Source organism: Athene cunicularia (assembly GCF_003259725.1).
Source record: "Athene cunicularia isolate RWA chromosome 12 unlocalized genomic scaffold, athCun1 chr12_part1, whole genome shotgun sequence".
Taxonomy (NCBI): domain Eukaryota; kingdom Metazoa; phylum Chordata; class Aves; order Strigiformes; family Strigidae; genus Athene; species Athene cunicularia.
In genome coordinates this window covers 18,907,318-18,934,932 of record NW_020799116.1, presented here as the reverse complement: position 1 = coordinate 18,934,932, position 27,615 = coordinate 18,907,318, and the positions used below count along the sequence as shown (strand labels likewise).

Below are 27,615 nucleotides of genomic sequence, written 5' to 3'. Positions count from 1 at the left end.
CTTTAACTGTACTGACCTCAATCTGCTTCCCCATCCCATCTCCCAGCTCATGAGCTGCGTGTCCAGGGAACAGTCAGTTCTACTGCTGAAGACTGAGGCAAAGTAGGCATTGAGCACCTCAGCCTTTACCTCATCCTTAGTTACCATGTTTCCCTCTGCATCCAGTAAGGGAGGGAGATTTTCTCTAATCCTCCTTTTGCTGTTAACGAATTTATAGAAACATATTACCTTTAACAGCTGCAGCAGAGTTGAACTCTAGCTGTGCTTTGGCTCTCCTAATGTTCTCCCTTCATAACTTCACTACAACTTTACAGTCTTCATGGGAGACCTGGCCCCTCTTCCAAAGGCAATAGATTCTCCTTTTGTTCTTGAGATCCATCCAAAGGTCCCTGTTTAGCCAGGCTAGTCTCCTTCCCTGCCTGCTTGTTTTTCAGCACATGGGAACAGCCTGCTCCTGTGCCTTTAAGACTTTGCTCTTCAAGTATGTCCAGCCCTCCTGGACTCCCATTACCTTCAAAGCAGCCTCTCAAGAGATTTTGTTAATCAGTTTTTTGAACAGTTCGAAGTTAGCCCTGTGGAAGTCTAAGGTGGCAGTTTTACTAACCCCTCTCTTTGTTTCTCCAAGGACTGAAAATTTGATCATCTCATGATCACTGCACCCTAGACGTTCTCCAAACTTTACCTCCCCTCCCAAGCTCTTCCCTGTTTGCAAGAAGCAGGTCCAAGAGGGCACCTTCCCTGGTCAGCTCACTCACCAGCTGGGTGAGGAAGTTATCCTCCACACATTCCAGGAACCTCCTGGATTGTTCCTTCTCCGCTGTGTTGTGTTTCCAGTAGATGTCTGGGAGGTTAAAGTCCCCCACAAGAACAGCAAGTGACCGCAAGATTTCTCCCAACTGTTTGTGGAAAGCTTCATCTACCTCAGTGCTTTGGCTGGGGGTCTATAGCAGACTCCCACAGCAAGATCTGCTTTATTGGCCCTTAACCTAATCCACACAGTCTCAACCCCATTATCACTACACTTGATTTCTGAGCTGTCATAGCATTCTCTTACATACAGGGCCACTCTACCACCTCTCCTTCCCTGTCTCTCCCTCCTGAAGAGTTTGTAGCCATTGACTGCAGCACTCCAGTCGTGTGAGGCATCCCACCATGTTTCTGTTATATCTACTATGTCATAGTTCTTGTGATGCATCATGGCCTCAAGCTCCCCGTTTGTTGCTCATACTGCATGCATTGGTATAGATACACTTGAGATGAGCTAATGAATCCAACACCCTTTTGTGAGCGTGGGCTCCATTCCCTACCAGACCCTTCTCAGGTGTTTCCACAGTTCCTAAACATCTTTCCCTTCTCGCAAATGAAGTGTCAAATGAAGTTCTTTATATCCCTTTCCAACTTGAGAGAAACCTCCTGCATTTTCAAAAATCTTACTGCTCTGTTAGCCTTTAAAGGGTTATAATATCAGAATCCAAATACTCGGAACATAACACAATATTACATTAAAGCAAATAACACACCATACATCTTTTATTTCAAATTCATTTTGGGCACAGTCCTTCCTTTACAAACTCATTGCACACAAGTGTCTTTCTCCAGAGTCTCAGACCATCACTTTGCTTTCACCTTGATAGCAAAAATTAAAAGAATATCATAGCCCTGTGTAGTATAGTGAACTCAGGCTAATCTTTTCAAGACATACAAAACTAAAATTACTGCACAGCTCTTATAACTCAAACCTATTCAAGCTTACCCAAGCACAGTTTCTTCCTAGTAATAGCATGGACTCTCTGCAGTCAGAAGGAACTGAGGAAGATTGCTAATATTTTACAGGAACTAATTATCTACAACTGTCTCCCAAAGTTGTGCTTCACTTTGCCCTTCCATTTCTCACTCTTGTCCTACTCCCTCCTATTTTTTGTCATCTGAGCTATTTTATCTTGGAACAACATAGGATCCCTCTTCAGGCAGTGTTTTAATTGCTCTAGGCTTCCTGGATATTACATGCCAGTTCCTATTGTTTAACTAAAGGAAAATACATATCTCAATGATATTACTAAAGCAATTTCTTGCAATTTTTAGTTGAAATTAACTTGGTCTTTCAAGCCATAATACAAGTAAGATGTCTGTCAAAAAGCATGAGATGAACTTTTCAGTCTATTCAGAGATATCAAGAGATGCTGTACATTTTGTTTTGCAGTTGTCTTACAGTGTAATACTACTAAAAAATGAAGTGCCTATTGTTGCCATTTGTAGGTACTGACCTACTGAAAGCATCCAGTAACAACTGGAGTTTGAACTTTCCCTACAGTGAGAAGCTTTTATACAAAGCTGATTAGGCATAACAACATGATAAATAACATTAATTAGATTCCTTAGATGATTCTTATTACAGTTTGGGAATAATAAAAATTTCTACTGGTGCTGATCCAACAACAACCAAGTATTTCTATTTAGTCTCTTAATACATTTTAAGATATGACCTTACAGCATAGCTTCTAGCCTGAATACCAATTATAAAACCCTAATCCCAGCTCTGACACATCCATTAATGCACCTCTGTACACACTTCCTCAGGTTTCAAATTTACACTCTGTAAATGGGATAAATTTCTATTACCCACCTAACAATGGTGTATATTGTTCTTTCACATCAGAAAGGCTATGGTACTACATCAGTAGTCTTGGACATTAAAAAAAACATTGAAGGTGGTCAAACACTGACAACTTTGTCCAGGAAAGCTGTGGATTCTCCACTCATAACCTGACTGGATACAGTTCTAGACAACCTGGTCTAGCTGACCCTACTTGAGAAAGCAGTTCTAGAGGATCTCAAGAGGTCTCTTCCAACATAAACAGTTCTCTGACTATTTCTGTATTAGAAATTTTTTTTTCTAATTTCACCAAAAAAAACACCACAAAATTTATTTTGTACTTTGACCTGCTGACAATTTCTTCGTGTCATGGAACAGATGCCTCCTTCCATAGTTCTATGAAAACAGTAAATTCTTTCCCCTGTATTTAAGATTACAATAATGTTGTGTGCAATGTTATAAGTATAATGAGCTACAATAGAAAGCAGTCCCAGAAAGAAAATCACTAAGTGAAAGTTTATAGCTAGAGCTTTCTCTCTCCCTCCCCTCCAGGAACTAGTTTTGACAATAAAAAAGAAACACATTAGTAGAAAGGAAGTGTATCTCATTTGTAGGTAAAATGATTCCCATTTCTCCAATTCAATACCATTGTCAGTATTACTGTTGTCTTCTTCATCTGACACTTGGGAGAGAGAAAATCTTGCAGGAAGAAAACAGAAAAGATTGCTTTATTCACATACACCAGAGTACTTGAAATGGAAAAGAAAAAAAAAAAAGAGAGTACTAGGTGTGAGAGTGGTATAAAAACAAGTGTATATACCATGTGCCATGCCCCACCCCCCTCCAATTAGATTGGATGCTACTTTCCAAGAAATTTCTTCAGAGGCATATGATCCCCACAGAAGAAGTGGGAGCAACAAAAGTAAAACTAATTTCAAAATAGACTTTATTGCTTTTTGACGGGAGTACAGAACATGGCTGGTTATGCCAGAGAGACACTAGACTCATTAGTTGGATCTTCTCCAGTTTTATTTCCTAGCTATCCAACTACTGTCACTTCAGATTTAAATAAGGAAACAAAACTACTGCACCTTTATGTAGATGTATTTCTCTAAAGTAAGGAGAAAAAGGAAATTCATGCTTGTGCCATCTATACTTCTTGATCCTAGTTCTGCAGTTATGGCTTGTAATTACTGAGCTAAAAAGCTAAAATGAGTTTAAAAAGTTAAATACTTTCCAATGTGCACATTTTTTATTAGCTGTTCTGTGAGAATTGGCCATTAAAAAGGTAAGAACAAAGATGAAAGCAGAAGTAGATGACATTATAGCAGCAAATGAAAATTACATAGAATAGGTGAGTTGAAAACTCAATACATTTGAGTGTTTTATTTTAATAGATGAAGGAATAAGTGTACAAAAAGATCCCCAAGTTCTTCCTCTGTCAAACCCTAGATGCTAAAACAAATGCAGGCTGCGCTGAATAATTCTTTGAAGTCTTTGATAGGACTTAAAGAAGTCTTCCATTTTGTGTTACTAAACACATATATTATTTATTACATATTTTAAAATGTTTTTAAAATAGAGGGGTTTTAAACAATGAAGCTTTCACATCTGAAGGCAAAATTCCAAAATCACCGAAATTTCCATCATAGCCCACACAAACCTCACATCATCAGTGATTCTACAGTTAGTAAACTCCCCACTAGATAAAATGAATCTAACAATTCTTACACTGATTAGGATTTTTTTCCTAATGGACTGAAATGCAGGCAACATATCTCCCAAGATACCTGAGAAGCAAAGTATGAGAAGAGTATTGTTCTTACCACATACAGCTGTTTCCAGAGCACAGCCCATTCCTGCAGTGTTGCTGTGACTTCAGTCACAACAGAATCTTCAAGTGGAACAACTGTTTCATATTGCCTATATAAGAAGAGGGGAAAAAATTGGGAAAGTTAATCAGGAAAAGGTAGAAAAAGTAGTAAATATCAACATAGTAATTTGTAAAATGCTAGAGCTTGAATTTGTTTGAATTTGTTCAACATAAAGGAAAATATCTAAGAGGAACATTTTGTCTGTTTTAACACTGAAGCAACTCCAGATTCACATCAACCGTTACTCCATTACATTCAACAAGAATCAGTTTATGTGAAGCATTTGCTAGTTACCTCTTCAAAATATATAATTTCATTCTACTGAAGGTCAATAAAAACACTTTTCATGATTATAGCATGTTAAATTACCTTGCCTGTAAACCATGGTCCTTCACCGTTTGTGTCCTTTCCCACTAAGCCAACTCCTTTTTCGCCACCAGTTAATATGTTAGCCATTATCACTAACTACCCAAAAGATCTAACCTTTCCTATCCAGAAGACTTTTTCAGCACTGCATATGAAACCCGAGTAAGCTATCCTCTAATCAAAAGGACCTGTTCCTTTTTGGTCAAGATCCTCCATACTCATTAAAAGAGAATCATAGACTAGGTTGGGTTGGAAGGGACCTTTAAAGGTCAACTAGTCCTACCCCTCTGCAAGGAGTAGGGTCATCTTCAGCTATATCAGGCTGCTCAGAGCCCTGTTCAACCTCATCTGGAATGTCTCCAGGGATGGGGCATCTACGACCTCGCTGGTCAACCTGTGCCAGTGTTTCACCACCCTCAGCATAAAAATATCCTCCTTATATCTAGTCTGAATCTATCCTCTTTATACTTAAAACCATTGCCCCCTGTCCTGTCACAATAGGCCCTACTAAAAAGTCTGTCCCCATCTTTCTTACAAGTATTGAAAGGCTACAGTAAGGTCTCCCCAGAGCCTTCTCTTCTCCAAGCTGAAAAGCCCACCTCTCTCATAAGAGAGGTGTCCAGCCCCCTGAGCATCTCAGTGGCATCTTTTGGACCTGCTCAAGCAGGTCCATGTCAGAAAAGCATAGCTCGCTCTCTGATCACACTGAAATACAAGAATGTGATAACTAATGTATGTATTATAATATCATTATATTATCCGTGTCATTAGCACCTTTACTTGCTCTTTATGTTGAATGCTATTGCTGAAACAAGTGTCAGAAGGTCTATTTCAAGCGTTTGCTCTTTCAGCATTTTTTTTAAAAAAGAGTAAGACTAAAAAAAAAAAAAAAAAAAAAAAACAACAAAAAAATCCAACACATTTCTGAAATACAGCATATCAGAACAATTTTCCCTAAGTCCTAAAGCAGCAGTACTGAAAAATACTGGCTTAAAAGGTGGTCTGGGACAAGTAGTGTCAAGTGAGAGACAGCCTCTGCAACACAACCAACAACCATGAAGGAGAATGAACCCCCTTCCTCCTCAGCAGTACAACTGTGCATACAGTTATTCTGAAATTCTCCTGAAGGGAAGCTACAAACTCCCCATTCCGTAACCAGTTTAGGCTATTTCTTCTGGTCTTTGTGCAGAGTTAAATGAGTGCTACCAAGTAAATATGTGAACAATGAAATGTAAATAATTCTGAAAAGTGTTGGGGTTTTGGGTTTTTTGGTTGTCAGTTTTTTTGTGGGTTTGTTCGTTTTTTGCTTTTTTTTTTTTCTTAAAAAGAGAACACAGTTAATCATTTTTAAAAAAAACACACACTTCCATGGCAGTATTTCCCCTTTTGAAAATTCTTACTAGAAATAATTGTGGCACATTAGGTGAAGCCAAAAGTAACAAGTGATGGGGGAGAGGGTGGTGAAGTTTAGTCACTGTATGTTTCTATGGATTCTTAGAACTGAAAACTTATCAAAGAAAAGCTTCAATTCTTCATTTCCAAACTACTAAAAACTCATACTTGCATCAGTAACAAAGTAACTCTCATATTAAGATCCAAAATACACATATACTAGAAACATCACTATTCTAAAAACCTGTCATAGTCATACTAGGTGCGCATACAATCTACTAAAGCTGGGACGAGAAAGCACTCATTCATATACATACACACCAGGAGACTAAGGCAGATCACATTTTTTTTTCTATTATGTCAGTGACCTTATTACTGCAACATTTTGCTGTGAGAAACTGAAACACCGACAGACACTTGGCATCTGAGATTGTGCTCTGTTCTACTCCTGCAATATTTTGGGTTTTGGTTTGGAGTTTTTTGTGGTTGTTTTCTACTTTGGTTTAAATTTGGCTACAGCAAAACTAGGAAATCTCAATTCATGCTTTAACAAAACTCCACAGAGCATGCTTGTGATCTGCAGTATGGCACTAAGAATATGATGAAAAACCCAACATCTATTCTTTAACTCATATTCAAAGATCATTATAATAGTTAAAAAAATTTTCTGCATTTAGTATGTATCATCAAAAGTTTGCTTGACATTAACGACATTAAAAATGATCCCACAACCCTTTCTAGCTGAAAACTCAGTTCTTTATGGATCTCTGTAAAATGCCATTGCAGGGAAGGGATTCAAAACAGTTCAACATTCCCTTAAGAAACCACAGAAAACTAAACAATCAAAAGGAATCACACAATACACTTTAACTAATAAGGGGGGATCAAAACCAAAGAAAGACATTCTTCTAAAGATTATTTTTTAAAGTGGATTTACAGACTTTTGTCATCAGTGAAAAAGAAAACATTTTGGAAGACTAGCCTTCAACAGTGTGATTGGATTTAAAGAGAATGCACGTCAGGACTACATTAAGCCATGTTAATTCAATGCTTTGCATTCCTATAACCATGCACTTCATCATTCTCACATATTACTGACATTACTTTGGGTCTATGACTCAAATGTAAGAACACTATATACCATGCGCTATTTCACAAGTGTTTAAATTGGTACTTTGAATATATGTTTTAATACAGGCGCAGAATCTTTTACCAAACGAAATAAACATGATCTTTGGTTCAGAACTGTATTATGTTCTGATGTATCAATTGGTATACCAGCTTTTGATATTTTTTTTAAAAAAGTACATCAACCTTCCTAGTATCTAAATATCCTGAACTAGTTGGCCTTTACAAGTTCTGAACTAACATCAAGTATTAATTAACTACAGTTCACAGGAAACTGGTCTTCTCCCTAAGGAGAGTACACATTAGGAGTAGTCATTCTATGCTATATATATAATTTTATTACACCCCAAAGTTATGAAGAATCAGTATTACAGTTGCCCTTACAATATTTATTCAGTCCCTTTGAGGATAAATATACAATTCAAGACTATGAGAAGTCACGTATTTTTCTACAGGTACTTCTCTAAATGCCACTTCATATGTTTTATCTTTCACATTTAATTTGTTGCCTTGGGTCACTGAAATGCTGCACTTATAAATCTCCCCACAGTGGCCTTAATCTAGAATATGCAGATAAGAGCAGCAGTGAAGACACAAGATTTCAGTAGTCTCAGTTAAATCTCCCAGGAAACTCTGCAGGTTATATAGCCTGCACATAGCAAAATCTCTGACCTTATGTTGCCATCAGCATTGCTATTCACATTAACTAAAATAAACCTATCTCTAGCAACATATGAACTATATACAGAGACAGTGAAGGTAAAATATTTTCAGCAGAGTGTACTTCAGCCATTCTTGGATCCTTCTGAAAAGTTTTCAAGTACCATAGATACCTTGTCAGCTATGTCTCAGTGAAAATCTGTTGATACACAAGATCTGATTTCTACATGCTGGTGCCTCCACAACAAATGGAAACATATAGAATTTTGCCAGTGAGAATGCAAGCAGAAATGAAAAATGCAAAGAGAGTTCTTTCACATGTGTGTGTGTTTCAGGTGATACTTCTGAAGTTACAACTTTATGAGCAAAAGTGAACAGGAGTAACCAACAGAATTGATTCTCGCTATATCAAGAAACAAAAAAACCCTAAAGATCTCCAGAACTACATTTAATTTGCAAATAAACAACAAAAGATACAATGAACTAAAACCATTCTGTAAGTTTTAATAATTTCTTAGATTCCCTTCTCCATGAGCAGCACTGCAACTTCTTAGCAAGAAGGAAAAATACTCACCCTCTGTTACTGACGATTGCCTTTTTCAAGTGGATATAGTTTGCAGGAAAAATCCCCTGAAAAAGAAAAATATGGTAAGTTAGAAAAATATATTTGCAATTTTTAGCATTTAAGTCCTAAGCCACTGTAAATAATTGCCACTGTAGCTATTAAAAATCCCAAAAGTCTAATGCTGTATCAAAGAAGCTGCCACAGTCAAAAGTTAACATTCAAATCAGTCACAATTGATCATTTTAATCCCTTTTAGAACAGGACAGCACACTGAATCAAGCCTCCATCTTGAAAGACCAATTTCTTAACAAGGAAGTTTTGCAAGTCTATTACATAAAAATATAATAAAAGATGCAGGCTGAGTACTTTTCATTCCCAAAAACTTCTGAAGTATTCAAGAAACAGTGTTGTACAGGAAATATGCCCTGGTATAAAAATCACATGTAAGTCAACCAGGACCAAATTAAAAGGTGTCACTAATCCTATGATTTAAAAGAAAACATTTAAGTGTAGTCAACTGTCTTCCTACTGCAAAGACTGTGTGAGTCCCATAATCTACTAACAGGTGATGAGCAAGCAGGAAAAAGGTGTGGCAAGTAGGAAAAAATTCAAAGAACAGCTGGCAGTTAGTAGAAAGGAATGAGTAACAGATGTAACTACCAGGAACATTTACCAGAGAAATGTAAGCTAGTCGGGACACCACAAAAGTGGCTATTATGCAGTCTGCAACATATCTTCAGTATGCTTCCAGCCTAGGCCTCTGTTTTGTTATGCTACATCACAGAAGATGACAAGGGTGTAGGTTTAAAAAAGAAATAAAACAAAAAGCCCACCACCAAATTTGTGCCTAGCTCCAATACCAAACTTTCACTAAGGAAAGAAGTATTCTATTACTTGCATACCCGGGGGCTATTCTTTTCCTCCCTCCTTTCAACAAAGGTGTTTAAACTCACTTGGGTTAGCTCTGGTTATTTGCCTTTTGCTGTTCCCATGATGGCTGGATTCTAACCTTGCCTGTGCCATTTTGTTCTTGTGTGATGAGACATGGGGAAAAGAGGGCATTCAAACCAAACTCTTCATAGCATTCCATTATCTCCGTAAAATGCACAGTCCTGAATCCTCAGAGCAAACTGAGTGTGTAATAACAGTAAGCCTGCACTTCAGTGAGGAATACAGGATCAGCATTGGTAATCTTCAGGTTAAAAACCAGATGACAGCCTTTGACAAAAATGTCAGTCATCAAGTGTGGGCTTTACATTTCCCGAGCTTTAAAACTGTACAATTTAGGAAGACAAATTTTCATGGATGAGTTGAAAGCAATACTAAGTAAAGATGATACAAAAGGCTAAGAAAAAAATCCTTCTTTTTGATAGGCAAGACTGAAATTGCAGAAGGAAGAAAGATGAATCTAACAGGAATGGCTTCATCGGGGGAAAAAAAAAAAAAAAGTAAAGGTGCATGCTTTCAGGCACACAAAAATCTGGAAAACGAAGAACTGCTACTTCAGTTTCCTGTTTGGTTCACTTCCAGTTAATGCTGTTTATTTCTATGATCCTGAGCTGGTTACCTAAGAAACCAAGGAAGGCTTGAAGCACTCTCCTGTCAAAACTGAACATATACACAAGCAGACATACCGTAAACACACAATGAATGTAGGCTTTTCCATTAAAAAGTATTATAGTCAGGAAAACATAATATGGGTAACATTATATTCCATAATACAGGTAAAAATGAGGAATCTGGTACTCTTTAAATACAAGGTATATTTAAACCAAAAGACAATTAAGTGACACTTACACAGAAGCAACTATTTATACATTTACAAAAATATACATGCACTCACAAAAAATTCGTATCAGAACAGCCACAAAAGTTCCCCAAGAGCAAAACAGGGATATGAATGGAAAATATGCAGTGGTTAAACTCTAAAAACTTGAAAAAAAGAACAAACTTGCACTATCCTTTGTCATCAAACTTTTTTCAAAGTTGTCTTAGATTAATAATGCAAATTATTAAATGTGTTCTTTAAAAAAATCCTGAATTAAGCAGTGCAAGATCACTCATCCATGCTTTTCTTAGGTGAGTAGCATGGAGAGGATCAAATTGGAAGAGATTTATAAATGTTGGAAAGATTACATGTTACATGTCAGGAAGGTTTCTGATCCTTTGGGTGACTAATGAGTGCTGTTCTCTCAATTTAGCAAATAAATCCAATCCTCCCACAGGAAAAGAGTTAGAGAAGTAAAATCCTAAGGGTAAGGAAAAGAAAAGTTTACTGGGTTACAACAGCAAAACAGATATATTCTCACACTAGATTAAAAAAATAAGGTATTCACACTTACCTTTACATTGGGCTTCTTAATGGAAACACCTCTGTACCAGCCTAAAACCAGACAAAACAGACTATGTTAATTTGTGGCATTGCCTACTTTACACAGAAGCAAATGACTGAAAACCATGCAGTTACCGAAATAATTTCAAAAAACAGCTATGCCTCACATACTTTTTAAAGGGGGTTTTGTATTATTATTCTTTTGCTCTGCAATGGTGACAAGCAATTAATAACCTGAAATGCTCCTGTTTATTCCCACCAGGAATAAAAGCAGCTTAGTATATTTAGTCACTGTACTCACAGTCATTAGCCACTGTGGCAAAGATGCATTCAGTGCTCCTGCATTAACTGTACGGAACATTTTTTCTTACATGCTGGTGGCACATGAGTCTTTGTAATGTTTATCTTAACAAAATCTCCAGACTTCAAAAACCTGTCCTTTTAAAGACAGGAAAAGTCATTATCATACATTTCTAATATTGTTTAAACAAATATCAATCCTTTGTACATCTCTGGTCTTAGGTATATCTGTGAGACTAGAGAACAGGCTTTAGGATCTAATTTAACAAACCCAATTATTCTTCTATCCCCCATCAGTTAACACCTCCAGACAGAACAATAAATCAGGAGTAAAAGCCAAAGCTGCAAAAGCTACAAGTTAAAGAGCAGAACCAAATTACTGCTATTTTACACAGGTGAAAGTAATGTCACTCCATGCAAGATTAATCAGGAAAAAAGGGCTGAAAACACCATCCAGTTAAACAGTGGAAAAGCAGCACACTTCAGTCACCACTGTAGATGAGCTGGCTGTTCTATTCCATAAGACACACAAAACCTCCTTGAATTTATGTTAAAAATATGCTGCTGTCTTCATATCTGGGTCTAATGCTTCAGCCCCACAACATAAAGCTAACTGTTAAGACCTGAGCCTGGAACAGGATCATGGGCAACGAAGTGCCCAAGGTGCGAGCTCTATGGAGGAGGTCCAGCCATCCCTGGTCATCAGGAATTTGTGGGCAAAGTTGTCCAGGCCCAGCTATTACACCAGCAGCAAGTTCAACTGCCTGCACGTCATGCTTCTATCTACTGCAGCCAGTATTCAGACAGGCAACAACTCAAACTTGCCAAAACCCAACAATTTCACATAGTCTAAATCCACTTTCCATAAAAATTCCTCTAGGTTTCCCAGCAGCTTCCTACTTTTTTTTTTTTTTTAACCTTCCCCTGCAGAGAACAGATACAATTTAGAATCTGCAGTATTTAAAAGAGCACTAGGAAAACTTGTCAGTAATTTGCTATGGAGAAGAGAAGAACATAAAATAACTGTGTATTCTGTGTCTTGGAAAAAGGACTTCTTATTTGGCTGAATTCTGACAAGAGTCTCATTTAGAGGCTCAGTAGTGGGGAAGAGGGCCTTGGATTTGTTAAAAACAGCTTGCTAGTCTTGAATGTATATTTTTTTAAATGAAATCTGAGTCAATATAAAGGAAAATAATTAAAGACATTTGCAAATCTTAGAATGGAAAAAATTAAAATCCATCTTTTTTATTAAACAAACTTCTCATGAAGACAGAACATAACAAAGATTTATATTCCCATGAAATTATGGCTTATATTAAAAAATAAAATTTTGGTTTCAATTATTTCTTAGTTGATCATGCTTCACAGCAATCATATCAATATAAACATATATGCACAGATACAGATCCTTAAAATGAGTAATTTCTGAAACTCCACACAACTGTGCCTCCAACACCTGCTTTTGAGTAACAGATGCTAGATTTTTTTAAGGTCACCAAAAAAAAAAAAAAAATTTATCCTGTGATTCATTGTTGCCAATATTAAATACAGCATGCTGTTAACTTTTATATTCACAGAGTCTGTACCTTAGGAATTAACACACATTTTAAGATTTAAGACAAATGGAACTGCAAACTTCTCAGTAAATATGGAAAAAAAAATTGGTTTTCACTCAGTTTGTGAACAGAACTGTAAAAGTTAGAACGAAACTCAATAAAGCAGGTGTCTATTAATGATTAATGCAGGACAGGGGATGAAACACTTCAAAAAAAACTACCTTATTTTTAAGTTTCCTGTTCTTAATCCCAAAACAAATCTTCAATGCTGAAAAGGTATGTGTTTATAGAGTTGTACACAACAGAAATGGAAGGACCCCTGACAAATCACCTAGCTCATCCAAGCAATGTCTCTAAACCTCTCCTCACAGATGTTTAGACTGTTAGTGTCCAATAATTAATTACCAGGACTGAATAATACAGCACTCCTTGCCTGTAGAATGTGAACTTCCATGAATCCTAAATTCCACCGCATTGCTGCACAGTATTCCAAGGAAACAGAGTATATTTCTGCTATTCCTACTCCACACAGACCAGTTTGAAAGTGGTAGTGTTGCTAAGGCTTCTTTTTAGAAGAAATTTCCTCCACTGATCAACACTAGCCAAGAAAACTGCATATAACAGTAACATTTTGGTACAGTACTTGAGAATCTAGAATATTTATGTCAAGGAGAGATGGCAAATACTCATGATTTCTGTGGCTAGGACAACAGACATGGACTTTATAACCTGAACTTTCTCCACTGGTATTTCAATCCAGGATCTTTTCTTTTGGAGAATATGACAGACATATTGTTGATTTCCCATTCTGTAGGTTATTTTGTAGGTAAATTCATAAAAGTTCATAAAATTGAAAAGTGGTATATTTCCCTTTAATCTTGTAGATTGTGGTCTCTGAATCTTAGTTTTAATTTCTTTTTAATTTTTCAGAGTGGTATAATATTTTTAGAATTCCCTTTCTCCATTTTAAGTTTCACAGAACCATCTAGGTTGGAAAAGACCTTGAAGATCACCTAGTCCAACCATTAACCCAACATTGACAGTTCTCAACTCCACCACATCCTTAAGCGCTACACCATATCCTTTCTTCCAACTCCATGCAAGCAAAACACAGTAGAAAGAAGAGCTCACCAGAATCTGAAAGCACCAAGTTGTAAGACGTAATTCTTTATTTGCTTACAATGAACATCACAAAACCTCATTTTTTATCTCAAAGTAAAAGCTATAAGAAAAGGTACAAATGCTTTTTTAAAAAACACATTTAGAAAATTGCATCTGCATTACATTATTCACTAAAATGAACTAAACCTTCATTCTGGAATTAGTCTTAAATGGATTAATATTGATTTAATCATATATTTTTAAAAAAACATTTATTTTGGAGGATTTAATCACAATAGTCATCAAATCCAGGCAGGTGCTTCAGCTAATAGTGCACTACACAGACCTCAATATTGACTAATGTTTTTAGATGTTACTGTACTACAAATAATTGTTAATACTTTAGAATTATGGCATTCATTTTCTAGTGATACATGGCCTTTAAAGAGTACTGACTTCAATGAAAAGGTGAAAAAGATGGGATTTAAAATGAAGAAGCAGAAAAACAAGGCTTGTGAAGTAACAAGAATTTTGTGAATTAATCTGAAACAACAATCATGAGTATTCACAATCCGAACAGATTACTGTCTAGTAATTATTAGTAACTAATAAGAATTTGAGGATAGATGAACTTAAGGTGTAAGACCACAGCTGGAACACCTACAAGTCTCTACAAAGCCTGTGCTTCAAGCACACAGTGCCTCCTCCCATTTCCTTTTCTGACAGCTAAGAATATTCTCAAACTGCTTGACCTAGTGGATGACCTAGGGAAAAGAAGATAATTCTAACTGGTTTTCAAAAAATGAATCACCATACTGGTTCTGGCTGAGATGGAGCTAACTTCCTCCACAGCAGCCTGTCTGCTGCCGTGTTTTGGATTTGTGGCTAAAACACTGCAGGTAGGAGACCAGCACTTTGACTGTTGCTGAACAGTGCTTGTACACCAACGAGGCTTTCTCTTTTTCCCAATGTGCTACACCCAGCAAGCAGGCTAGGGGTAGGCAAGAAGTTGGGAGGGGCCATAGCTGAGACAGCTGACCTGAATCAGCCAAAGGGATATTCCATACCATATAACATCATTTATTGTAAGACCATCAAAAATTAGTCTAATAGAACCACCATCCTAAGCAACATCCTATTCAGGGTAAGACAGAGACCATGAAATATATCCCAAACAGGTCTGATGAATTTCAAGTAATACATCACAGTCAAAAATAAAGTAGATAAAATGACCAAGACATCATAGAACAAGAAAAAAAAATACCTTCGATGATACAGATAACACTGAAAGCAAGCTTTTTTTCCTCTTTATTTGTTCACACAGGAAGTTAGGCACAGGATGAGTCTACTGCTTACACCATAGCACAAAAACAAGTAAAGACAGCATGATTTCATCTAAACATTTGTGAGAAGCTGGGGATGAATGCAGCTATTTGGCCATCTTAATGTTGTGCTGACATGTATTTCTGGGTGTCATGACCAAGCCAGGTACTTGATAAATTTTGATGAATAGAGGTACAAATCTTTTTGTTTGTTTTACAGAAACCAATAGTATGACAGACATAATGCCTCAGTAAAGCAGAAACTGTCAGTGCAAGAACTGCATACACTTTCCTAATCCAACTGATTTTGAACATCTCATGCTTTACATCCTCATTATGCCCAAGACAAAAGTTTCATCCAAGAACTGTAGAAGAAAATGGAATAAATCATACCCATTCCAGTGTGCTCTGAACAAGATGCTGTATCTTAAAGACCTATTCCAACTCTGCTTTTACATGGATTCTACTGTAGAGTGTGGTAGATAAACCAAGCAGACTACTTGCAGCAGTACAGCCACACTGCACAGTGATTCATTCCATCTAAACCTACTGTCGAGTCTAAACATCATGTTTCTAAGGTGGAACATAGAACCCAGGAAAAAACCACAATCCTTTACAGCTGCTTTTTTCAACACCATCTAATGATATTTGATACAAGCTAAGAAAAAAGTGAAGAGTAGGCCGATCAACAGAGCTCTGCCCTCTGTATACTCTACACAGCAAATAATCCCTCAAAGAGCTGCAAGAAGAATTACTTCCATGGTAATAAAAGTGGAGGAAAAACAAAAGTATGGCACTATGCCTGTTCCCCCACATGTTAAGAACACCACTTGCTCATAACTTTTTATTCAAAATGCACTGTCTACGCATATATTCACACTGTAGGTTATTTGCTGGACAGTAATAAAAGCTAAATTACTTAGCAATATATGCAAGAACGTGTCTGTCCTTCACTTTGTTTCTAGGGCTTCTTCTACTATAAAAAGTATTAGGCTTCCTGCTTAACTCCTCTGAACCCTAGAATTCAACAAGGCCTCTGAAGAGATAGGACAGAAAAATGGATTGTGAATATATATACCAGCATCACATATCAAAAAAATGCTTAGGTAGATAACATGTCTTTCACCTACAACTACCTGTACATTTGGTAATTCACAGTGTGGGAAAGCTGAAGCTGTATTACAGAAACCTGCAGATGAAGACTGAAAAACAGTCTCTCCAAAGATGTATCACACTCAGAAGTCTCAGCAATAGTGCAATCCTAGTTAAATTGCAAGAGAAGCTGTGGGGCAGGCCTGCACATCTCATTCTCTTAATCTGAGTGATTAGAAGAGCTACCAACGTTTTCTGATCTTTACTTGAAAGTGCCTTGAACAAAACATGATATTCTTTCTAAAAGCCGCCTCATAACCTTTTTCAGATTTCCACTTAATCAAAAAGAGGTCTGTCACACAGAAAAAGCTCGTTGCTTTTGAGCACTCAGTAGCAGAAAAAACAAGAGTCCTAATTGAAAAGTATTGATCTATTTTTTAAAAAAATAAAGCTCAAATATCTGGGTTAAATAAAGTAGCATCAGCTGCAGACTGAGCTTTTTCCTACCAAAATAAGTATACTTTGCAGTAATGTGAGTAACCCTCAAATCTGAAGGAAAGCTATCTTTTGCATATACTAGCCAATAAACAATTGCCTTTACCTTTTAATCTGTATATAAACTGCTGTGTAGAGCTGAAAGCACTCAAAGTGACCCAGAAGGATGGTAACAGTGCTTAGCAAAAGCTTCTCGATGCTGAAACCACACAATGCCAAGACCACTCTGTTCTGAGCTTGCTGCTCTGAGCAGTGCCAGGACAGGACGAGCAGCAGATGAATACCCAACCCTGCCTGCCAACGCCACGTCAGGGAGCAGCCTCATGCCAGCAGAGCCACAGGAATATGCTAATAATGCAGTCAGAGATGCCACAACAAAAGCAGAAGAGAGAGAATGTGTTTTATCTTGGTGTTAGCCAAAGAGAGGGCCAACAAGAAGCTATTCCTGTGCTCCAAAAGACTAGTTTGAATTGCCAGGCAAGACCTTCCGCAGCAGCTGTGTGGGTCCAAGAGTCTTCAGTTCCACTGGCACACTCCACAAAAGGCAAAGAGAAAAAGGGATGAAAAAAGAAAAAAAGGCAAAGAAGAAAAGCCATATCTCACTGGATGCATCTTTCTAAGGTTAAACCCAAACTACTGGGAGCGAGTCAGTTTGGCCCAACCAGACACGACAGCTCCTAACTCCAGGTGGAAGGAAACCTGCACTGCTCCCACAGCAGTGAGTCTGAAATGTGATTCCTCACTCATCTCTATGGTACAACTTGGAAACATGGCAAAGATACCACTTCTTAAGCACACTGAATTTTTCAAGAATTTAACAAAAAATGTTAATTGCAGGCTGTATCTGTTACTTAAGTGTCCCAAATACTGGAAAGCCTTCATTCAACCCTGCTGTCACTGCTGGAATAACTAACCGAGGGAAACTTTAACAAAATTACATGCATGGCTTAAGAACACTATTATTAACACACACACACATTAAAACTATAAATACATGTAAATAAATACATGTGTGAATACCAGAATTTGTATGAGTAAAATAATATTATTTTAACTGGTGTTTCAGGCATGACCTAGTGTTCCTTTTTCTTCAGTGAATATAGAAGAGTCTCAAGGTAATAATTGAAGTCACTGAAGTTGTAGCATTTTTAATCTAAAGAAAACTGCTCCCTAGCACTAAAAATAAATGGACAAGAGACATTCTGAATTTACTCTGAATGCCACTAGTTACTCACAGCTACTGCCAGAGGCAGGGCAATAGCCATATGACTTGAAAAAAGGGGTGTTCTTTAGAACATGCAGTCCACGTGTATTTCAAACAATGAGTATGCTCATGCTTTGTCACTTGACAAAAGAAACTCTCTTTCAGCATTTATAGGCAGCATACTATTGCCATACCATTTCACCTCCTCAATGCACAGCATGTAAAGCAGAGAACACCACTTACTGTGTCAATTCTCTCAGTGGCAAGATCAGAAGTGGAAGGGCTCAGAGAGAGGAACAGAGAGAAGGGAAAGCTGTGAAAACAAGCGTACGTACAACTGATATCTTGAAGAATATTTGCTACCTTTGAGCGAGACCAGTCGAGGATCTCAGAGTCCTTCATGCAAACAGTAACTATAAAATCACCCTAGTAACATCATGTGCTTTAGAGACAGCATAACGTTTGATGAAAACACGGATGGAACTTTCGGTAGCTTCAGAGGAAAGGCAAACACTAAGTCCATCAACAGGCTTAAACCCTGTCATATGGAATTACTGGGGGAGGGGGGCAGTGGGAGGCATTTGTCAGATTTAGACAGGGTTAGAAAAGAGTAATGCAAACAGTTTGTGGCCTGATATGAAAGCATACTGAGTGGCAGGCACACAAATTCAAAAGTTTCAATTTCAAGCACATGAACAAGATCCGTAATAACAAAGATGACTGTATTTCATTGCATTTAAAAAAAAAAAAAAGCATAGATGACCACAATAAAAAGATTTTTTTTTAAAGTGTTATCAATTGGTATTCATATTTATTATCCTTAAAGTGACAAATAGGCATAGATAGATAGATAGATAGATAGATAGATAGATAGATAGATGTGTGTATATGCATATATATATATATATATTTGTTCCTTTACTCTGAAAATTTATATAAAACCTAGCTGTGGAGGTATGCAAGAACTGGCTATAGAAAATCCCCTACTCTTTCATTCAATTGCTCTAAATGCAGCAACTGTTTTTTACATCAGTCACTACAAAAGAGCACTTGCTCTTCTATAATAATAATACAGTTATTCAATAAGTCATTATGATTAAAAATAAGCACATTCAGAAGTATAGATAGTATTTGAATCTTTGTCAGTCTTGAATTCCTCAGTGACTCTCTGAAATCATTCTTCACGTAACTAAAAGGTTTGCGTGTATGTGAATCCTTTCAACCCAGACAGCAAAATCCCTAATGTAGAGGATTGTGCACAAACTATTCTGAGAAGCTGAAACAGCAATGGATCTTCAGTCAACTCCCACAGCAGTGACCCTTATTTGCACGGATTAACATTAATTTACCCAGTTTGTCTGGACAAAAAAGTCCCCACCAAATAACGCAGGAGTAGAAGATGAGGTATGTTTAATTCTAAATTTTCAAGGCAAACCAAGGACCTTGTTAAACAACCACTTAAACAAGAATGCTTAAACTACGACTATTTTTTTTCTTTTAAGAACCTACTTTGCACATTTAGTGTGCTTTTTTTGCATAATTCACACATGCAAGAGTACAGCACAGACCATCTAAATATTCAGATGAGCTTCATATTGTGGAGTTCCAGGTGTTGTTATAAAAATTTTATAAATATATATATCTATATCTATATATATCTATATCTATCTATCTCCCTTTTCATAAATGTGACGTCCACAGTAAAGATGGATGTCACATCAACCAAAATGACACAATAAAGGGCTTAAACAAAACCAAAAGAACTCTGTACAAACACCTCCTTCCAACCAGGAAAACACTTTGAGGGCCTCCTTTCTCAGTGATTTGAAGACTGGCATGAATTGCCTTTGAGAAATCATCCACTAAACTACTGGCAAAGGAAATATACAGAGCTTAATTATTATAATACTGTAAAGAGACATTGGATTATCCTTTTGCTTTTCTGTAAGCAAGCTGCTCCTTTGAGATTGTGCTTTTATTTCCCAGAGTTTTGAAAGCTTCCTTGATTACCAGAAATGGTCTGAAAATATTATGACTGCTTTCAGCAATAAACACTGTTTTACCTTAGAGTTATACTATGCTATGCAAAGTAATAAATTTTTCCTGAGCTTGCACAATGTACTAATTCACAAGACCTGGTAGAACGACTACAATCACTCAGTGCTCAAGTAAGCCTTAGCCCATTACACCACATGTTTTTTTAAAAATCATTATAATTTGCAGCTATAATACTACAGGTATTGTTTACAGCGTGCTTCTTCATGCATTAAACATCACTATGGCACTACAAAACTCTCATTCAACAGAAAATTTTTTACAAGTGTAGGTGAAGCAGCTACTACTTTCCTAGAAAAATTAGCATGAAGAGTTAAGTCAGTAGGTAAACAAACAAAACACCCGAGTACAAGAAAAAGCATAAAGAGAAAAAGACAGTTCTAGGCACAAGAAGAAAAACAGTCTTCTGACAAGCATGCAGCAGGTTTGTGTAGCAACATTAACACTATTCAGTTTACAGTGATTTTTCATCTCCAAACACAAACCCAAACGTACAACTCTTTGTGGAATATTAATTTGAAACTCAAATTTGTGGATCTGGTTTTGAATTTAACACGTTTACATTATTCCACCTTAGTGGAATATATATATTTCACTATAGTGGAATATATATTTCACTATAGTTCCACTATAGTGAATGAAAGATGTACTCATACTATATCTTGTCAACCTACTTTTCAATAGACATGTTTTACACCACTTGCTCACCCTGGACATTAGGATAAAAATCATTCTTTTAAATACGACAACTTCAGCCACACTATTCACATGAAAAAAGCAGAGGATTGAGACATTCAGTTTATTCACACACAGACATCTCCAACCATGTAAGAAAGAACTACAGTTATAACATTTACAATGGCAATTTCCTTTAGGTACAAAAAACCACATGAAGATAAACGCAAAGAAATCCCCCCCTAAACTCATATTCTTTTTTCCCAGTACTGTTCCCAAATGATTTACTAATCTATTTCATAACTAGTATTTTTCATGTGTTTCTAAATAATAAACACTGATAAATTTAATTGAAATGCATAACAGTAATACTGTGGAAATACAGAAAAAAAGATATTGATTATATACTTTACATGATGAAAATTCACTCTAAGACCCAATTACAACACAATAATCAGGTCAGGGTTCAAGATTTTCTGGACAGATGGTTAACTTAAAACACACTGACCCCCTATCAGACTGGATTAGTGCCAACAGCACTCAGGCATTCCTAAGGAAAGTGGGTCAGATTAGGTTTTATTCAAGTGCTTTGATCTGATGCATCATGATTTCCAAACAACTTATTAAAATCTGCTAGATTAAGATATTTGTATATTCTTACATTGAAAATGGGATTCCTTCTTGGACATTACACTTACCTTCACATTTCTCTAGGATCTGGACAGTTTCACCTAGTTCCAGGACCAAGCCTTGCGGTACAGCTCCTCGGAAGCTGCATATCACTAGAGGGTGGGGAAAAACAGAGAGACACACATATGAGGGTTGAATCTTTGTGTGAATTTTTCTTCTAAGCATAGCACTTTAGCTCACTCCTGACATAAAAATAGCTATTACATAGCTGCCCGGAAAACCTGTTAGCCAACTTTTCCTCAAGATATCTTTATTTCGGCCCTTATCAGAAATTAAGCTCAGCAGCAACATAAAAGCTGTGTGTTTTAAAAGATTTTTTTTAATTAAGCAAGACTTGTAATCACTTTAATCACCAACCCCGATTAATATTGCATACAAAGATTTCCTTGTCTCACAATTCTTACTCTACTACACAATTCATCAATGGAACAAGCAGTCTTAACTGCAAAGATTATAATAAGAAGTCAACTGCAAGAATTACTTTCCTCTGTGTTGAAACTATTTCAAGTACCATCTGTGTAACTCATACACTGCAAAAATCCTACATTACCATATGTTATTAGATTTAAGTAGATATATAAAAGAATACATAAGAATCTGCACTTTTCATAAGCACTAACATGATACATACATTAAATATTTTTCTAGGTATCTTTAGCTTTCATTAACCAGGGAAAGAAAATAAGAAGCCATCTTAATGTTTCAGAAAATATGAATGCAATTTAAACATTTCTAAATAAACATCAATTTTTAAAATAAATTTTTTTTAAATTATCGTAGTGTATGACATTCTTTAACCATATTTCTCAAAAAATAATAAAAGACATGGACATGGGTAGTTACCTGAAACATGACATGTCAAAACAAAGGATGAATTGTAAATAACATCTGCCCCCCCAAGTCCTGTAATGCCTATTCATCAGCATTTAAAAACTCACTCAGGTACAAATTTCATTTAATCGTTCAAATACCTTGCTCTAAGTAAATACTTGTTGAGCTACAGTACACCCTATATGTTACCTACACACACCCCAGAGCACAAGTGGAATTCCATGAGTTGAAATAGTGACCTCCAGTGGGCATTGTCCTTTTTTCCAATTTAAGAGAACACTCAACCTATGGTTGAGATGTTCCCATGTGATAGAGCTGCATTTCATCTCCTCCTTGAATATCTTTTTATGTCAAAGCCACTGAATCCCTTATGACTAAAAGACTCTGCACAACTTAAAGCAGTTAACCAGAAAGTCTGAAGTCCAGGGGAAAAACACCATGGAAACTATCATCTGTACCATCTAACCACAAGGTAAGTTTCTTGAACCTTGAATTTCCATGAAATAATAAGAAAAGCATAGAAAAAACTTCCACCAAAATAAACAAGTTTAAACCGTATGTACAGATTTCATCAAGAGAAAGGGCAAGAAAGAACAAACCACATACATCAGGCAAACACCCACACAGATGAGAGTAATATGAGAAAGGATTTGAATCAAAATCAAATGTTTGCTCTTCCATGGTGAGACTCAACGCAGTCTCTCTTAAAGATGGAAAACCTATGGATTCCATCAACAAACTTAAACTGTTCTCTCAGCTCATACAGCCCAACAGAAGTCATCACTGGTTAACTAAGGTTTTAAATTCTTATTTACATCAGAGACAGGAGAAACATAAAAACTGGCTCCAAACTGGAGTAAGGCACAAAACATAATCCAAGAAAAACACTAAGCTTGTCAGTATTCTGGATTCATTCTTCACCCATGAAGAAATCATAAACATGGATTTCAACCAAAGAAAAAATATTCAATGCTTCTCCCAAAGTGCAGGAACACTGACAATTGCCAAACACCTAACTGGCAGGCCACAGTCAAACCTCTAATAGCTTCTCCTTTCCCCTCCAGTATTTAACATAGCAGTATCCTTTGAATACAGAGAATGTTTGGGTTGGGTTTTTTTTTTCCTAATAGGCAATTTTACCAAAACAAGTAGTTACAACCATCTTTTATTTTTTAGTTATTTTGCAAAATACAGTCCTATATTAAAATAACATGATTTTTCCTTTCAGACCAACAAAAATACTAAAAAAATTCAAGTATGTCTCAAAAACATAGGATTTCAAAAATCCTGTGTAAAAAGCTACTACTGAAAACACCAGAAAAATCAAGAAATGGTAATGCAGTAACAAGATACATTGATTTATGAGAGTAATTCTAGTTATGAGTTTATTTTTAAAACCTCACAACACATATGCATGATAATATTAAATCAAATTGCCAGGCCTATTTCAACTTCTCTGAATATGCCAATACTATAATGACACAGAGACACCAGTCACAGGACACATGAGTATCAGTGGCTGTAGACAAAAGAGTAGTTGGAATTGTTGAGAGATTAACAACTGACTGGTCTTACTCAGCTAAGTGCAACAAGTAACAGTCTGAAAAACATCACTGCACATTAACCCTACAATAGAAGTTTTGAATTAGCAAACAACAGCTAGCTTCCTATGACGATTATTTACTACACGAGAACTACTGAATAAAGGATGGGATGCAATCAGGAAAGAAACTGGATTCGATGCAACTACTTTGGTCACCAGACACTTGCCTATTATGCAACAATAAAAAGTGAGCTTGGAATGAAAGCTAAAGGAGAGGTACCAGGAGAAGAAAGAGTTCCTTTTTTTTCAACTGCTGATATAATAAATTCTTAAAATATAGCCAAGAATAATGACTTCAATATATTTAGGCTTACAATGAGTAATTCTAATAGATCTGTTAGTTTATAGATGCAAACCATCCATTTATAAAAGGATTCTACTGGTCACACAAAGAAAATCTGATATAAGGACTCTACTCCATCAATATGTAATCAGCTCTTTAGAATTCAGAGTACTCTATTAATAAGATAGCCAAAGCTCTTTTCTTAGGTCTACTTCAGTCAAAAAAAGAATAAACAAAAATCACAGAACAGAAATTAATTGATCCCATCAACTTTAGATACAATCTGGATGATCATTCTCAATTGGAAAATAAGTTCTCATACAAAAATAACATCCACCTCATGTTCCTCATTCTTAATACAGCAGTATGAAATCTAATTCCTTCATTGATAAATTTGTAACCATCACTAAATTATTGTCTCTTCTGCTTTACAATTTTCATAATCAATAGGGTATGAGAATAGCAATATGGGTATTTTCAGTATAACAGAAGCCAAATCTCAAGCAGTTGACTGTCCAACCATACTAAACTTAAGTCAGGAAAAATTAAAAAACTCAAATTGACGCAGTACACCAAACTGTATCTTGTTAAAACTGTTTAACAAGAACATAATTTAGTATCTCTGACATAAAAAAAAAAGAATGATAAAAATAACTACTGATTATGCCATAATCCCACAAATTTGAGGCTGTTTTATAGTCTGATATATGATTCCAGAGGTTACTTCCACGGTTATGGATGTTACTTGTTTGTTAAGATAAAAATGCATAATGCAACACAATCTTATTTATGAAGTCCCTTTTAGGTACATGACTCTTCTTAACAGTATTATTTGAAAAATATGAACACAAATATATATGGAAAATACAGAATAATTTAACCATTCTGGAGAAAATAATTTACAGAGAGGACTCCAGTAACTGACTTCTGTCCTTCCCACAGAAATTCTTTATAGCATATGATGATCTACAAACCATCCATCAATCAACAACTCTCCATCATTTCTTACAAGAGTCATCCCCCTCAGTCACCAGAATACAGAAGTAACAGTCAAAACAGTCATACAGCAAAGCTTTTACCCACCAGTTAACAGATCTGAATGATCCCTCTTGGATTCCAGGAGAGACTGCTGAAATATTTAACATCTATTTTCAGATATTAAATCCCTTTGCCATCATTCAGGTTTATAAAGAGGTCATAATTCCCCCTCACGAAATGGAACTTCAGCCAACAGTTAGACCCAACACTCTGCCAAAGAGGAATGCTTTGAAAAAGCACTATGTACCACTTTCAGGAATTATCTCCAAGTCAGAGGTTCCTTAACTGTGGTACTTGAACTGTATCAAAGTGGGCCACAGCAAAATAAACCCTTGCCTCTGCACTTCTGTAACATATTAATGAGAAAGGCAGTGACTCTCAAGCTGTAATGAACAGTATGAAGGAACTGGGGGGTATAACATAAAAACAGATGGCACTGGAATAACAGTTCAGAAAGCCAAAGATCCAGAAAAGGACAGATTCAGATGTGTTTTCCTTGCCTATGGACATGCCCTGAGACAGTATAAGCAGTTGCACAGCAGTAAGAAAAACTGTTTCAAAAGAGTAAGGGTACACAGATACACATGACATCTTAAGGGTCAGTGCATCTCTGCATAACTTACTGATTCCTTGTGTCTGATATCTAATGGAGCTGCTTGCTATACGGACAACCCAGTAGGCTTTACAGAATCTATTCTGCCAAAAGCTCTGGAAGAAACTAAGCTCGGCTGTGGCAAAATGGGAAAGCATTTGCACAGATATATCCTAGCAAAGAGATATGAAATAGAATAAGTAGCCAGTTTTCTTAGTGAATATGGATTGACTAGCAAGTTCTAAAAGGATCTCTGTTGGAGAATTTTCTGTTTAAAGTATTTCTAAAAGATCCAGAGAAGCCGAGCATTTAGAAAAGTGACAAAGGTTGTGAAGCCACTCAAGCTATTCAGGGTGATAAACACTTGCAGATGGACCTAAGTACCACAAGTCGAACCAGCAGATGTATACCATTTAGTTCCTCTGCCTGATGTTTCATGAGGGATGAACAGTCCCATCTCACATACAAAGCAATCATCTCTCCCCCTTGTTATTCTCATTGAGTGAAAACAGAATGTTTCAGAGTTTTTGTCATAAGCTCAATGCTCAGACCCTGTCAAACACCAACCCCCTCACCACCACCACACCACAACAAAATACTATCTTTGAGAAAAACTGGAGAGACACCACTGCCTGCAGTACTGTATAAAATTCACAGTAAACCCCCAAGTGCAAGTTTTCCCCTTTCCCCTTTGCCAAAAATGCATCCTTCATGAAAAAGGACAGAACAGCATAAGGAAAGAAATGTGACAAGGGATTGCAAGAAGTGTAAGGGCTTTTATACAATTAATTATGAACAAAGATAAGACTCTTCTACTAGTAAGACTGACAGCTGAAAGAGGTGGAGAGAGTATAATTGATAAGTTACACAGAGAACGTTAACAGGAATTGTTAAACACCCCTTCCAGTACTAAAAGCAGAGCAGTGCCAAAGGAAACAGCAGAGAATAGTTCAGGACTTTATTAAATAAAGCACTTTTCCACCTGGTGCACAAACTATGAAACTCCTCACAAGATACTGTGGGTGATTAAAAAAAAAAATAATAATCACTCCAGTTCAAAAGCAAATAGGGCAAATTAATGGATGCATACCACCTTAGGCACAGCCAGACCCTGACCCACAAAGCACTTAAGTCTTGGGGAAGTATCACATATGCTTATCTTGCTGTGCTACTATACTGTAAACACCTGCTATTGGTCACTGTCAAGGGCAGGCCAATGAATGAGATGGGTACTTGGCTGGCCTGTTATGGTCCCTCTCACACTGTTATTATGGAATCTCAGCCTGAGCTTCTGTTATCACTTGCTATCTATTGATTTGTGACCTCATCTGAACACTATTATGGCAAAAAGGAAGAATACAATTCACAGGTACAGTGAATTAGTACAATACTAAATTAGATTTAATGTGTGTCATTATTACTTTCTGCCACCCATCTAAATAACAGAGCTGTTTTCATTTGTGCTGTGGTATAATTTAAAATATGTCTTCCTTCTAATTCTATTTCCTGTGTCCCAGCTTCCCCACCCAGTCTCACCTGGGTCGCAAAGCTTCCACAGATCATTTTTCTTCTCAAATGGATTATGCCAATTACACGATAAACACAAGAATAGAAGTGTGTCACATTTTCTACATGAACAGTGAGAAAGTCCAAAACAAGAACGGGAACATGCCAGAGTCCTGTCCAGCACAATACATCCACATAAAGACCATGCAGCATGGAGCTGATAATTCCCCTGAAACATGAATTTTTTCTTGGCATATACATAAAAATACTTTGCAGCACCATGAACTGGCATAGGTAGGTGCCTTCTTGTATAATTTCTAATTTTTTCAACCTATTTCTACACATTATAGTAAAGCCGACAA

The 27,615-nt window shown here is 36.6% G+C and overlaps 1 protein-coding gene across 1 annotated transcript in view; it reads right to left on the bottom strand.

Annotated features, from left to right (window-relative positions):
* DOCK3 (dedicator of cytokinesis 3) overlaps positions 1–26,224 on the bottom strand; it is a 205,599-nt gene extending 179,375 nt beyond the window's left edge. Inside the window, exons 1-6 of the mRNA XM_026857605.1 lie at positions 26,132–26,224; positions 25,201–25,246; positions 21,409–21,492; positions 10,921–10,961; positions 8,588–8,643; positions 4,420–4,516 (exon numbers count right to left, since the gene is read on the bottom strand). Of these exons, the coding sequence (XP_026713406.1) occupies positions 4,420–4,516; positions 8,588–8,643; positions 10,921–10,961; positions 21,409–21,492; positions 25,201–25,246; positions 26,132–26,224 (417 nt within the window). The remainder of the gene's footprint in view (positions 1–4,419; positions 4,517–8,587; positions 8,644–10,920; positions 10,962–21,408; positions 21,493–25,200; positions 25,247–26,131) is intronic.
* Positions 26,225–27,615: the final 1,391 nt, after the last annotated feature.